Genomic DNA, 14415 nt, shown 5'->3' with positions numbered 1-14415 from the left:
ATATTTGATTAATTCTAACACTATTCTATAAGTAATAATAAAACAATTAAATAATATGGATTAAACTTAAATATTTCTCTGAGCTGGGGGGGAGGGGTTTAACCCCCAAACCCTTCCCCCCTCACTGCGCCACTGCTTGAGCTAACAAGGCATCTTTTGCTTCTGAAGAGCTTTGTTTGCTTTAGAGGACAGGATGGTTTATGCCTCCAGATATTCAAAGCCAAAGCATACGCATAGCCTCAAGACTGCATTGTCTTTCACACGAAAATGCTACATTTTATGTCTGGCACTTAAACTGACCCCATGATGCAAATATTTACATGGAGGAGATGCATTCTACAATTTGGTCCATATCTGCCAGAAGAGCGAGATTTTTTTACGTGGGTGAAGGCATCTGGTTATCCAATTAATTAACAAAAGAGAAAAGTGATCAGGGGAAGCCAAACCTGGACACCAAATGAGTTTAATTAAGAGTAGACCACAGAAAAAGTGTTAATTGACAATATAAGGGAATAAAAATTGAAGCCTTCTTCCGTCAATTTTTCATTTGTTTAACTTTAACTATGGTGATATGCAGTTAATCCATTTCGAGCATACACTCCCCTCAAGCCACCAAACATTTCATAGGACTCTTGACAGACCAGTCATGCATGTCTGCTGGGTCAACAATTAGTTCAAATTTTAAGTGAATCGGTAAGCTTATTGGAGTCGTCAGTAGTCTAGCTAGCTCTTAAGGCTAAAGTGCCAATATTGTCAATGGGTTGCATATATCAAAGGGGATCTCAGATGCTGAATCTAGCAGGTTCCCTTGAGTAATATGATGGTGACTTCTAAAAGCTCTATTGAGAATTTAATTTGTTGAATCAAGTGCTTAAATATATAGCCTTCAACCTACTTACAAATTAAATATTGAATGGCGATATTTTTAACCCTTCAGCTGCAGTTACCTACTAGATTTCAAGCCTTCCACCCAGTGTGGAGATTTACCAAAGACGCTGTTGCCTTTTTTATGACAGGGTGGTGAAGAAGTTAAAGACCCTTGTAATACTCTCCTGATCCTTTCCCTTGGAGTCTCTGGGGATCACCATACCAACAGATTGACAAATTATAAGAGTATTGTATAATTTGGTGATAAAATGGTGATATACTTCTGGTGATAAGGTAAATTTAATACCAAAAATAAGATAAATGGGTTGATATTCACCCATTATGGTCAAAAATCTCTATGCATTTATATCTTTCATTCAGTACCCAAAACACATTAAGAGGATAATGGAAGGACAGGCTAGTACCCCAAGGGAGTGAAATGTAATGGCTATCAAGCTAGGATGGGACTAGTTAGGGCATGAAGAGAGGATTGCCCAAAGTCCCAATCGTGAAAGACCAAGTATGGGCAATAAAATATATATAGATAAAAAGAACCTGTAATGGTAGGCTAGAAGAGATGGTCCAATGAGTTTTGCTGGAGTTACCGGTGCACTCATACTTACTAAATGTTTCCCGCAGGTGAATGATTAATGATAAAATATTAACCTATGAATGTGAATTTTTGATAAGTGGACTCCCATCTCCTAGTGAGATTCACTGAAATAATTTGAAGTAGTTCAAGAACTGCTAATAAAAACTTCAGTGTATATTAACTGCAAGGATTAGATTTACATCATAAGCATGCACAAGTTCAATTTAGCCATGTATGTACATATTTATTAAATTCCTGTTAATTGATCTCAGGGAAATGCAATGTAGAGCGAGATAGACAAAGAAAGACACAGGAAAGAGGATGTTATTAAAGTTTATTATCTGATTAACTGGAATATGTTCCTGTATTATTGTGTGAGTCTACATAGAGAACAAAAAATCCATGTCAATTGTACTTTTTATTTATTTCATGCTATTTGTAAAAAGATGAACCGTTCATAATTAAATCAAAATTATAATTATAAATGACTAGAAACGTGCTTTTTTGCGACTATATAATCTCTCTTTTTTCTTTCCTTTAGGTGTACTTGGTCGGACATGTGCCTCCAGGAGTTGAAGAGAGAAGTGGCAATGCTAAGGAGCCACTGGGATCTTTTAAAGAACGTGTCAATCGACGATACCTAAACCTCGTTCGAAAGTACTCCCATGTGATTGTGGGACAGTTCTTTGGACACCATCACTCAGACTCATTCCGAGTAATCTACAGTGAAGACGGTATGAATTCATTTGTTTACTCCAATGAAAAATATGCATGAGCTATTGTGGTAATGAAACAACCACTGCACTTTGTCCTAAAATAAAAAAAAGTTTTGGACCCAGTGGAAAGAAACATTTGTGTTTGTGATGGTGATGATTTCACTATCTTTTTCTGGGTTTTCAGTGTATTCAGGCTTTTTTCAGGGTTTTAAAATTGTTCATTGATGGGAGTTTCAATGGTATTCAATCTTTACCCTCAGGTACATTGCCAGGTTGAAATATGTATTCTAAAAATCTAAAATCATCTAAAAATAAATATTTTTGGTTACCTTTTCATGCAAGGTGTTTTAGCACCTTGACCTTTCTCAGTAAAATCTCTTCCTTGAGCTATACAAAGGGTATTCTCAGCTTCTATGCAGGTTTTTCAGAATGTTAGTGATTTGATTTGCTTTCTTTAACTGGGTAGTATTGTTTCTAAGTGGACATAGCATAGACCCGCAGGACAATAAAAGTTCACCAAGAGTTACACTTGTCGACCATGGAGAAAAGCTACATAGTTTTCATTATCAGCATCTACAGAAAAAGACTTCTCCAGTGATCCAGGGTATGAAATACTACCTGAGGAAATAGCAATCATTTCTAAAGAAAATCAAATCATTCAGAGGCTGACTAAGATAGGAAATAACTGAAACCTCGACGATAATAAACAGCATTATTAAAGAAGAGGGATAGCCTCACCATGGTTCAAGTAAGAATGTACCATAAATAAAATTCGAGGAGTCAACCTGCAAAAAAATGCCACCATGTATTCTTGTAATACAATATTTCAACCTGGCAACAAAACTGAGGACTTAGGTTATGTATTTGAGGGAGGTGACTGACAGCTGAGGTCTATTGTGCTATGAGGGAGGGTACAGGAAGTATGAGCCGAGAGAAACACATAGTCTGCATTTGTCCGTTCTTAATAAAAGATGCCATGGGACCTTAGCTTAACGTCCCATCTGAAGGATGGAGTGCTTTACTTGAAGTGTCCTCCGCAAAGCCCTCAAGCAGGCATTGGGCAGTCCCTGGAAAACCTTTACCACCACCAGGGTTTTAATACAAACCCAAAGGCTGGTTAGAATACCAGCTTAACTGTAGTCAATGAACACATTTCCATTGAGTGGGAACCCAGGAAGCCCATAAAACTCAGAAAAAACTTTTTATAAAAAAAATGGAATCTATTGAATGATCAAAATATCAATGCCATTGAATCAAATCTGTTTTGAGTGGATACTCAGGGGATCCTAATATATTCTCCTTGAAATCTTCCTCTTCTCCGAGTGAACCCCAGCCAAAAATATTCTCAGGCAATGGCCTTCCAATGAAACCCTAGCAGTCTAAATTGGTGATTATGCTGCCACTTTTATAAAATGATAATTGATCATTGTTTCACCCTTTTCCCAAAAATTTGCTGATAGATGTAAACTTTAATTGCTGGCTCAAGCCACTAACTCACACTTCAACTTGATGGATGGTTTGAATCGCTATGGGCACAGTTCATCCCAGGGTAAGCCACAGGCTTGTGAGTTTTAACACACTCAAGGTAGGGGGGATAGTTTCCCTGACCTCCACTTTCGAAATTTTAGTTTGGAGGTAACCAAACACTTCACCCCAGATTTTAAACTAAGACCTTTTGCTTGCAACGAATTATGATACACACTGACCTCCCTGAACACTCTCTGATGCTCCCTCCCTGAACTTAGGAACCTAGACTATAGCTTCCCCGGGGTTTCCAACACAAGATAAAATGACAATTTTGTTCAGTTTCTGAATAAATACAAGTAGGGAGAGCCCAAAAGCCCAAAAGATCACAGATAACTAACTCTGTGTGCCGTGGCACAGATCCGATTATGTATGCTGCAACCGAACACCTGTCATTTCCTAATTTCTTGGAACCCACTACTACTGGAGGGTTACCCCCCCAGGCTCTCCAACTAGACCCCCTTCTCCCTATCCCAGAGTTGACTCTGAATTGGGGAAGAGGGATATAGAATATCCCCCATGTAAAAAAGTTTACCTGGGAAGTTTGAGAAATGAGCACCAGAAAATTATTTTTGGTAGGTGCTCAGAGCCTTGATATTCCCATATAAATTTCACACTTTGAATAATTTCTTAAATTCTTATGATTATTTATCGATAGGGGAAAGTAAGAACCCTTACATCCCCCATAATGATCCCCAGGTAAGCATTGTCAGTCAGGGGAGTTTAATTTAAAGTCATAATGTTCAATAGAATAAAATTATGATCCATGAAAATCTTAAAAAAAGTTTTTTTTATATTTTGTTTCACATAAGCCACAGATTCAAATACTCGCAGACTTGTGTATGAGGAGGAAATAAGGGTTTGGCTGTTGGAGACCCTGCACCATAACCTAAAACATAGGGAACTAAAAATACACAACTATAGACAAGATATTCTTTACAAAAGATTTTGTAGCCTTCAAGTGTTAGTTTCCTCTACATCTTCCTCAAGTAGGTAGATTTTTCTGAACTGCAGGTGTTTCCCATGACCTCCCAGCCTTCACTCAATGTGCAAAATAAGCTATATGTAATTTGAAGATAAAAGTTCCAGTTTATTCCACACAGGTAGTGCATGCTTTGCCATCGACCTGAAAACATTGTGAATATGATTGAAGGTTGGGGGATAAAGTAAGGTTGTAAAAAATCCTGCATCCATATTTGTGAATATACGTATAACTCAGCATAAGACCATCTCTGTTTCAACTTATCCAATCGTTCAATAGTGTCAACAATCAGCCATAAAAGACTTCTTGAAAATCAACTGAGATAATCTTTCAAATGATTTTCATATAGAATGTTATCCCTTACCTGAAGCAAGGATCATTTACCTTTTCATACCAGAGAGTTTTGGATTTAGAATGAACTATGTACATACTTCACCTAAATGTCCCAAGGATCCTTCTTTCTCCTTGTATGAAGCTCTTTGGCATCCATTTCTTCTGCCATCCATATCCACTTCTAAATCACCTTTGGTACTATCATGTCCTCTTTTTATACACCAATTATGGATTAATTACAGTTTTATTTGATCCTGAATAAAATATAAAAACACATTAAAAAATGATTATAACTCAATTTCATAATTTATAAATAGGGTATAGAGTGCTATCTCTTAACGTGGATGGCATGAAAAAGACTCAGAGAAATTTATAGTAATTCATATTTTGTATATCCAGTGATATGTGCTTATCATACCATTTCCAAAATACATGTGTAATCAATACAATTTAAAAGGCTTCTCTCAATTTTATATATTTATAATTTGTTTTGATCATCTCTTAAGAGGTATCATTCTGAGTACATAGTCTATTTTAATGTGTTGAGATTTCATATTTTTTCTCTAACTTATGCATAAATTTGATCAGATATTCATCACTTATTATGATAAATTCAAATGAATATTGTTGTATCTATATTACGCATCAATCATTCAATAAAAAGGCATGGCTTGTAATGTTTCAATACTTTTTTTATTTGCCAGCAAAAATTTTATATGTATTTTAAAAAATGTATCAGAATAAAATCTTTGTCTCTTCTAGCAGATTAAATATTTTCTCATTTAACATGGAATGCGACTGGCTAATACATGGATGCCTTTTTAATTTACCGATATGTTATTTCGTTTCAGGACTTCCAATATCCTGGATGTTCATCGCACCTTCTGTAACTCCTTGGCGTACTCCTGCTGGTGCAAACAACCCTGGAATAAGACTTTATAAGTTTGATACCAACACTGGACAGGTGCTGTAACAAGTTTTATTCTTAAATTTTTATTTTTCCATGCTTGTATAGTTGATTTTTGAATTGATTTTAATTTATGTTTTTAAATCAAATTTTAATCATAAAGACACATTTTTCTTGCATGCATGATTGATAGGTATTTAGGAACTGCACACTTCTCCATTGAATATTCACCAATTTCTATTGCTGTGCATAGTAATTTCCCTACTTTTTAGCATGTAGTCATAACTATTTGCTTCGTTTGATGTAGATAATGTTTCAAATTTTCAAGCCATACTTATCATAGTTTTTATCAGGACCACTGCATACCTTTACGTGCATGGAAGCATGTAAGTAGTAGGAAAACATTCAGTTCATAAATGAACAGCTCAGAATTTTCTATTGAATACATCTGCAATTGAATTCTAAGTTATGAAAGGGAATAAATGCGAAAACAATAAGAGAATCGAGGACCAAAAGATCTATAGAATAACTGCAGTGGTGACATATCAATTTTCATTTTGACATGGGGGGATCTGGTTCCAAGGGTTTTCCAGAAATATGCATTAACCCTTCAGCAATTGGAACTGTAAATATGACTATGTATGATCAACTGCAAAGGAGCAAATTACAGTCATTTCTTTGGGGGAAGGGGAGGAGGTTCATCCCTCATCAATGGTGACATATTAATGGTATGAAATACCTTGCAGCAAATCGGTCTAAGGTCCGAAATGCATAGAAAAGTAGCTTTTAGATATTCATCAATTATTTTTAAACAAAGTCTATTAAGCTGGGGATGTAAAAAATTATATTGGAGAGCCAATTAAAAAATTAGCATCTTTGCAATTTTTCCAGAAATTACTGAGGAAGGTAGCCCCTGAATCCACCACTGCTGATGCAGGCAGGGATGCCAACTTACAAAAAATATTGGGGGGGGCCCAAACCGGGGATTTTTCCCCGGGAAATTTATATATGTAGTGAGTTTTAAGTTTTTTAAGCATTTTAGAAGAGTCATATGATCAACATTAGAAACCTGATAACTCAAGTCTCAATATCTGGACACTCCCGGGAAAATCGACAAGTCTGACACATTTTTCCTCACACCCATAGCAAATTTTTGAAGGGGCTCGGACCCCCTCAGGCCCCATGGAGTCGGCGCCACTGGCTGCAAAGGAATCATTGTTGTAAATTTCTCCTCTCTTAATATTAACTGTTCTTCAAACTCTTTCATATCTCCAACCTCCAAACTCTTTCTTTCAAAGAGGACAAATAGAGACCACCTTCTCTAGCCCAAACTAGTCTCTTCCTTGAGCTTTTATGGCTGCATGCCATCACCATTAGCAACAAACGCTTCTTCCAATATCCTTCTTGATATCTGGGAGTAAAAATAAGTGGAAATCCTGCATGTTTGGTATAAAAACATTTGGTATATTACAAAAAGACTCAATGAAGTTTTTAATTTATCCTTCAGTGGGCTTACGTCAAACGTCTACATATGCTAGTTTGTTCGCTCCCCATTTGGTCCCACTCGCATTTAATGGCTGTGCCCTAAGCTATTCAATTTTCAATAAATTAGACAATACATCCAATATTTGGATCAGTTTTTTGCCTTAGGTCTTAGTACCCATTTGACATTTAAGAGAGCTTGACGAGTCAAGGAAAAGAAAACTTATTTCACTCTTTTTTTCAGCTGACACTACAATAGATGACAGGATAAATCACACTTGCATTGACATTCGCTGCATCAAAATAGCAGATAAATTATTTTGTGCTAGGCATGACAAAAAATATATAAAGGAAGCAACAACATTTTGTCCTCGAGAGACAATGTAAATCAGGCACTCAGGTAAAGAGGACCTAGATATGAACAAAGATGATAAGCAACATATTTTAGTGCCAAACCATAAAATATGCAACTGTAATATATTAGTGAGCCTTTTTTATCAGAAAATACTGCCGCCTTAATAAAAGGAATTCAATTAGCATATGCAGTAACATTTTCATGGCACCCAATTTTGCTTCCAATCATGGGAGTGAAATAGGATAACTCAAAGGAAGATTAGCACTCAAAATAATTTGCATAATAGTTAAACCTTGACTCAGTGATTAGAAGTTTTACTTATCTATCACCTCCTTAAAACCTTAACCTATAAGTTGAAAGCTGGCAGGTAACCAGAAATTGCTTTATGGGTACTTGGGAGACATGCAGGTTGCCTAGTTTCAGAATTGGTGTTGCCTCATGTCATATACTGCAGGCATCAGAAAATCATGCATTTCATTAAGTCAGCTACCTATATATTTCATTTGCATAATCCTGAAAGTTATATTCATCATTAGGTATTAGTAGAAATATTGAAATGTAACTGTATGGAAAAACAAAGTCCTGGGGGTAAATGAACATGTGCCAGTCAGTGGCGTAGGCAGGATTTTGAATTGGAGGGTTCACCAGAGATTTCATGGCCCATGTGGCCCAGGGTGTATGGAAAACACCCCAGAGGAAATGGGGGTCCTCCCTTGGAAAATTTAGGGATTTTCAATACTGAAAACATGATTTTAAGGACTCTAAAACAGTAATTTTGTACGAGTATTTATTAAAAGGCATTTATTGAGGTCATCTTCCTTGTTTTCGGCGACTCTTTTAAAGGCTCAAGGGGGGTGTTGTAACCTGGAAGTCACCATTAACCCTTGAACGGCTAGCGTGCCCATATGGGCACAGCTGCAGTGGTCTAAATAATTTCGTATAAATTCCGACCCAAACATTATAGAGCATGCTGTTTTCGCCAAAAATGATTACAATGTATCACTCTATTCGGTTCTTGTGCTTACGGCCAGCATTTATACCAGCAGTTGACTGTGGCAGGATAGGTATTCTTACTCACTCTCTTCGAGGTGGCAAAAGAGGAAAAATGGCGAAGTGTCTTCAGTAAATGTGATTTTTTCCTTTTTATTTTTTATACTCGGCTAAGTATTTAATCTTATCCTCATAATGAATGTTGTCAACTTTGGTTTCTTTTGCCAGCATTGTGATATATTTCGTATGAAACAAGGAATTTGAATTTATTTTTGGGTGATCCCATATGGGCACGCTAGCCGGTAGCCGGGGGTGTCTTTTTTGGCTGGTGTCCTTCGCTACAAACGTCATTATTGGGTCTGTTATCAAATAATTTCGATGTAAAACGCTAAATTTTTGTCAATCTTTCATTTTTTTCTTATTTCACTCGATTTCAACGACTTCAATATTTTTTGCTGTATTTTTTTGTAAATTTCCATTAATTTTTAGTACAAAAAAAACATTTTATACTATTCAACACTTTTATTCATGGTGCTTGCGTTAAACTTTGCTCAAATATCTAGAATGAAGAATGAGAGGGCTATTTTCTACCACTGGTATACATACCCAACAATCAAGGGCATGGTGGAAGGGGAAAGGATGAGAAAGCTAAAACATGACGAATCCATGATAAAATATTTTGGTAATCATGGCTGCAAACAGTTCATACGGGGTGAACCTATAAGGTTCGGCTATAAAATATAGTGCTTGAATGCTCCTCAAGATTACTTCGTGGACTTCAGCATATAGCAGGGAGTGAGTGCTGCAGAAAAAAATAACTACCATAAATTCGTAGGTAAATGCTCTTCGTATTTGCTTATCATGTTGGACAATTTACTAGAGCAAGCGATAAATCTTTTCCATTTATTTTGACAGTTGGTTTACTAGCTTTCCTCTTATAAGTCAGTTAAAATCTCATGGATGCGAGGGTACTGGAACAGTTCTGAGAAAAAGGATACTCAAAGGTCGAAAAATCAGCTAGCTAAGCAGCCCCGCTGCTCCCATGCTTTCGCACGGGAGAAAAAAGGGAATATTTTTGTTGTTAGATAGAATGACTATTCGGTAGTGACTGTCAAGTCACCTTGCCAATGTGTACACCCACTCACAAAGGTCACGAGATTCCCGCGTGTTACCTCAAAAATGGTACAAGTTAGGCAGCCAGCAGTGGTCTCTAGCTACAATATTTAGATGGGCGGAACTGATCTCACGGATCAAAATATCAACAGGTACAGGAATGTTATCAGAGGAAAAAATGGTGATGGTCCACATGAAGCTATTTCCTTGATGCTGTCATTGTAAATGCCTGGATATATATGGAAAATTCTCGTTCAAATATACCGCAGTAAACCTTTAGGGGAGAGATTGCACAAGTGTTTTTGTAATGAAAATGTACCTTTCCCAGACCTGGTGGTCGTATTTAATATTCCCTATCAAGTGCAAATAATCATAGAAAGTCTGATGACATAAGGTATGATGACAGGGATAACCAATTTCTCCCGTTTCATAGACGCCGATGTTCTTATGAAGAATATTCTTCCCCCGCGCACTCGAACTGTGCTAAATGCCCAGGTCATTGCCTTCAATGAAATTCTAACTATCAACCTCGGCAATTGAAAACCCATTATATAGTATTCAAAGACTCTACCAGTAATATAGGACTAATTTTGTTAATAAACTCATCGATAACATGTTTTTTTATTCAATAACTGTTTTCAAATCTGAGTTTTATACTGTTAAGATCTTTGGACAGCCAAAAAAATGTTTAAACCGAAAAAATATTGTATAATGACTTGAAATCACTTCAAATTGCCAAATAAAAGAAGTATTATAAAGGGGTAAATGCGAAAATGTATGGCGTATCACGCAGTAAAAATAAGAATTATGATGGTTCGAGCGATTCTTCTGCAGAATGCAGACCGGTGGCCGGTACGGCTAGCGTGCCCATATGGGCACACTCCCTCTAGCAAGAACGAATCAATAGAATTTTAAAACTAAGTGTTTATCTGAATCCTTAGGAGGTAATGAAGCAGTTTTTAACGGAAAAACAAAATAAAACTCCGAAAAAAAACTCCACTGTTTAAGGGGCAAAATCCAGCAATGGCCTCCCTTACTGGCTAAGTACCTGTTTGGGAGGAAATAACCAGGGTGTTATATCTGCTCTAACCTTCAGAGGCATTGAATATTTCTACATAAAATGGACGGATTTGTGATGCAGCTTCTGCAGCTGAAGGGTTAATGCATCAACCAAATGGCTCCTAATCTTCCATTTTCATTTTTTTACGCCTAACTCTCCCCGTCCAGGGAGAGTTAGGAGTAAAATTAGGCACAAAGTAAGAAATTTGCTTTGGGGTGAACTTTGAAGCTATGCAGGTTGCCAACATTGGTATTTTGTTGTCGATTTGCATGTATTGGAAAACCCTACATGTCATTAATTAAGCTATATATTTGGTTTGTCAAATTTTGAAATTTAAATTCAGAGTTAGTTATTTGTAGAAGTTATTAAATGCAGCTATATTAACCCTCTTAGTGCTATTCTTCTTCCTGGGTTACTGGAAAGAAATGCAGAGGGTATTTTCATAAAATGTAGCAACTAGGAAAAAAAAAACAATACAAAGCTATTTTATTACATATCCATAAGTGTTTTTTTTTAATTAGTGAGGGCAAACTGGTTAATATGGACGAAATATTTTTACGTTTAGCAAATAAAATATTTCAACGTACATAATAAGTTATAGCAAATTAAATAAGGCACTAAGTAAGAGCCAACATATGGGCACACTAAAAGGGTTAAAAAATGGAATGTCAGGGGATAGATGCTATAGGACTATAACGGTCTCTTCAGCAGATGTATTGTGGTTATTTGCCACAAGGGAATATTTTCAGGAAACCAACCCTTCTCTACCCCAAACCTAGCTGCAAGCCTAGACCAACTTCTACCATATCCTCATTCCCCCTTCCCAACCACAATTGCATTTGAACATTTCCCAGCCCTCCACATCACACCCCCTTATAATTTATCACTTCCAATCACAATACATGTCTCTGTATGGTGTTGTCATGTAGAATTCAATTCATCCTGATCGTGTGTGGCTATGATGAAACCAAGGTTGGCAAAAATAAATCCAGATGTAAATAAAAAAGGCAAAGTTGAAATTATTTTAAACGCTCCTAAAATGAAGGATTTCCACAGAGTAGCTTTCACTATTTTGTGTTTATCATTTAAGAGGCAAATGATTTCTGAGGGTGAAGTTTATAGCGTTTGCGGACTTATTCAAAAAAAATTTTGCTTCATTTTTTTGAACATTCTCTATTTAATCTCAAAAATTCAATGCTGATCTCTTGACCTCAGAATTTTAGAGTGACAAAACATAAGAAAACTTTTAAAGGGCCACCTACCACTCTTAAATCATACGAAAATATGTTCAGAATATCTGCGGAGTATGAATGCATATCTGGTTGGTCTCAAGGTTAAATTAATATATTTCTTCATATATTTATAACACAGGTTTTGGACTATGTCCAATACTACCTTGACCTGGATGCTGCCAACCACCTCGACACTGCTGAGTGGAAGGTGGAATACAACCTCACATCCTTCTATGGCCTGTCAAACGTGTCAGCTGCTTCATTACACGAGCTAGCTGAGACCTTCCTGATGGGAAATACACCAACTGCAAGTGTGGAGCCCACACCACCACCTCAAGAGGAAGTGAAGAAGAGTGAAGGGGCCACTGAATCTCTTGATGTGCCACTGCCAATTGTATCCCCAATGCTGGGTGTCGACCTCTTCGAGCGCTACTATCGAGCCAATTCTGTGGGATACAAGCAAGGAAGTGCAGCGTGGGGGACTTGTAGTGCTTCTTGCCGACGTGGGCATTACTGCTCCATAACGCAGCTTGATTACAGTGATTACCAAGAATGTATGGATACTCCCGTTGAAGTTGTTGAGCCAAGCCACAGCAAGAGCCAACCATTTAAAGCATATATGTTTTTGCCACTGATTCTGCCTCTCATCTATTGTGTCTTTTTTTAGGGCGAGGCGACTAATTTCTTTTCTATTCTAGGTGGATTGTTAAACATAGGTAAGATACTAATAATTCTGTGTGACATAAAATTTAACCTCCTTGGTTCCTGAATTTCATTTGAGACTCTCTTGATGAGTTGCATTTTTTCTGTGGCTGTGATTGAGCTCTTCTGATTAAAAGAAACAGAAGGGCTATTTGAAAAAAAGGCTGATTAGTGACACTACTACATGTTCTCAGTCTGTTTATATCTTTACTGTGCTGGCAGAATGAGACTGCACGTGAAATGTTTATGCCAATGCCGGTGGACAAGATGGCATTTGCATGTTGACAATGCTGTGTGTTTATGTGTTGAAGAGAAAACAATGCCCAAAGTTATTAGGCATTAATACTGCATAAATGTGATGAAATTTCAAAATGGCGAAATTTCCACATTCAAAAACTTTTCTTGAAGAAGAGCCATGTATTTTCATGCAAACTATCATAATGTTTAACTCATTAATGGTAAGGGAGTGAGAGAGTATTTTAATAATATATTTTATGGCACATTTGTTAATTTACACCAGAAGGGATGATAACCTGCAATAGAGTCAAATATTGATTACTACATATTGTAAATAATTACAAATGGTATGTTTATGCTTCATTGGCTGATTGGGTTAATTTTTCAGCCAAGACCTGTCTTCTATATTAATCATGTTGTGTGAAATGTTTCCAAACAGCCTGGGTGTAAAATAAACTTGAAAATTTTGGCATGGATCTTTTTCAGGAGAATCCTAGACCCGCATTTAATATTGTAATGACTTTCCTGGAATAGAAATTCACTCTTCTTATTTTCATCTAACATGTTTGGTGAATCTCCATCACTTGATACGAGCCATGTCTTAACATTTGTCTTAGTAATGACAGCAAAAATAAGTGACCTGTTCGGTTCTTACTCTTTGAAAGACATATTGGTACCATTTTCTACGCTGATTTCCAATTGCGTCCCTCAACCAATTAGGAGAGCTCAACTTCCCAACTTAAACAAGACCTCTTTGAGTAAATGATGCATAGAGTCAAATATTTTTCTAATGTAAAATATTCAATCAAATCTTGATTCAGTGCTCGTGGCTTTTAAAAATCAACCAGCAAAGCAATCTTTTCAAAATTTTTGTTCGTAGTATAGCCTATTTTCTCAATATCTTGCATTAATGCATAATCATTAATCATTGCATATAAATGCTTGCATTATTCAATGTTGATTTTGTTAATCCAGTTAGATTTCAAGTAGCAAAAAGATGGATTTAATGCATGGTCAGAATCAATAAAAGGTAAAGATTAAGTTACTAGATGTGCCTGAATTACAGAAGGATGGACAAAACATCTCCTTCTCATTAATTTCTGATCTTATCACTTTACACTAACATTATCACCTAGAGATTCTCTACGATATGAGTTTTGATCCATGTTGTGTAATATCTATCATTAAGAATCCATACTCACTTCATTAATGTATGAACTTTTCTTGTCCCACAAGGGTGAGAAAATTGAATGTATCCATTGTTTTGGGCTCTTGATATTTTTATCATTCTCAAGGCTGCTAATGTTTTTAAATTAAGTCATA

The 14415-nt window shown here is 36.5% G+C and overlaps 1 protein-coding gene across 1 annotated transcript in view; it reads left to right on the top strand.

Moving 5' to 3' along the window:
- The window catches only part of LOC124160598 (acid sphingomyelinase-like phosphodiesterase 3b), a 705734-nt gene extending 692172 nt beyond the window's left edge, over window positions 1-13562 (top strand). Inside the window, exons 8-10 of the mRNA XM_046536482.1 lie at window positions 2001-2193; window positions 5866-5978; window positions 12293-13562. Coding sequence (XP_046392438.1) covers window positions 2001-2193; window positions 5866-5978; window positions 12293-12820 — 834 coding nt within the window. The 3' untranslated portion in view covers window positions 12821-13562. The remainder of the gene's footprint in view (window positions 1-2000; window positions 2194-5865; window positions 5979-12292) is intronic.
- Window positions 13563-14415: the final 853 nt, after the last annotated feature.

Source organism: Ischnura elegans, chromosome 6, assembly GCF_921293095.1.
Source record: "Ischnura elegans chromosome 6, ioIscEleg1.1, whole genome shotgun sequence".
In the NCBI taxonomy this organism is placed as follows: domain Eukaryota; kingdom Metazoa; phylum Arthropoda; class Insecta; order Odonata; family Coenagrionidae; genus Ischnura; species Ischnura elegans.
Note: the sequence above shows the minus strand (reverse complement) of the source record. Positions and strands in the feature narration are given on the sequence as shown.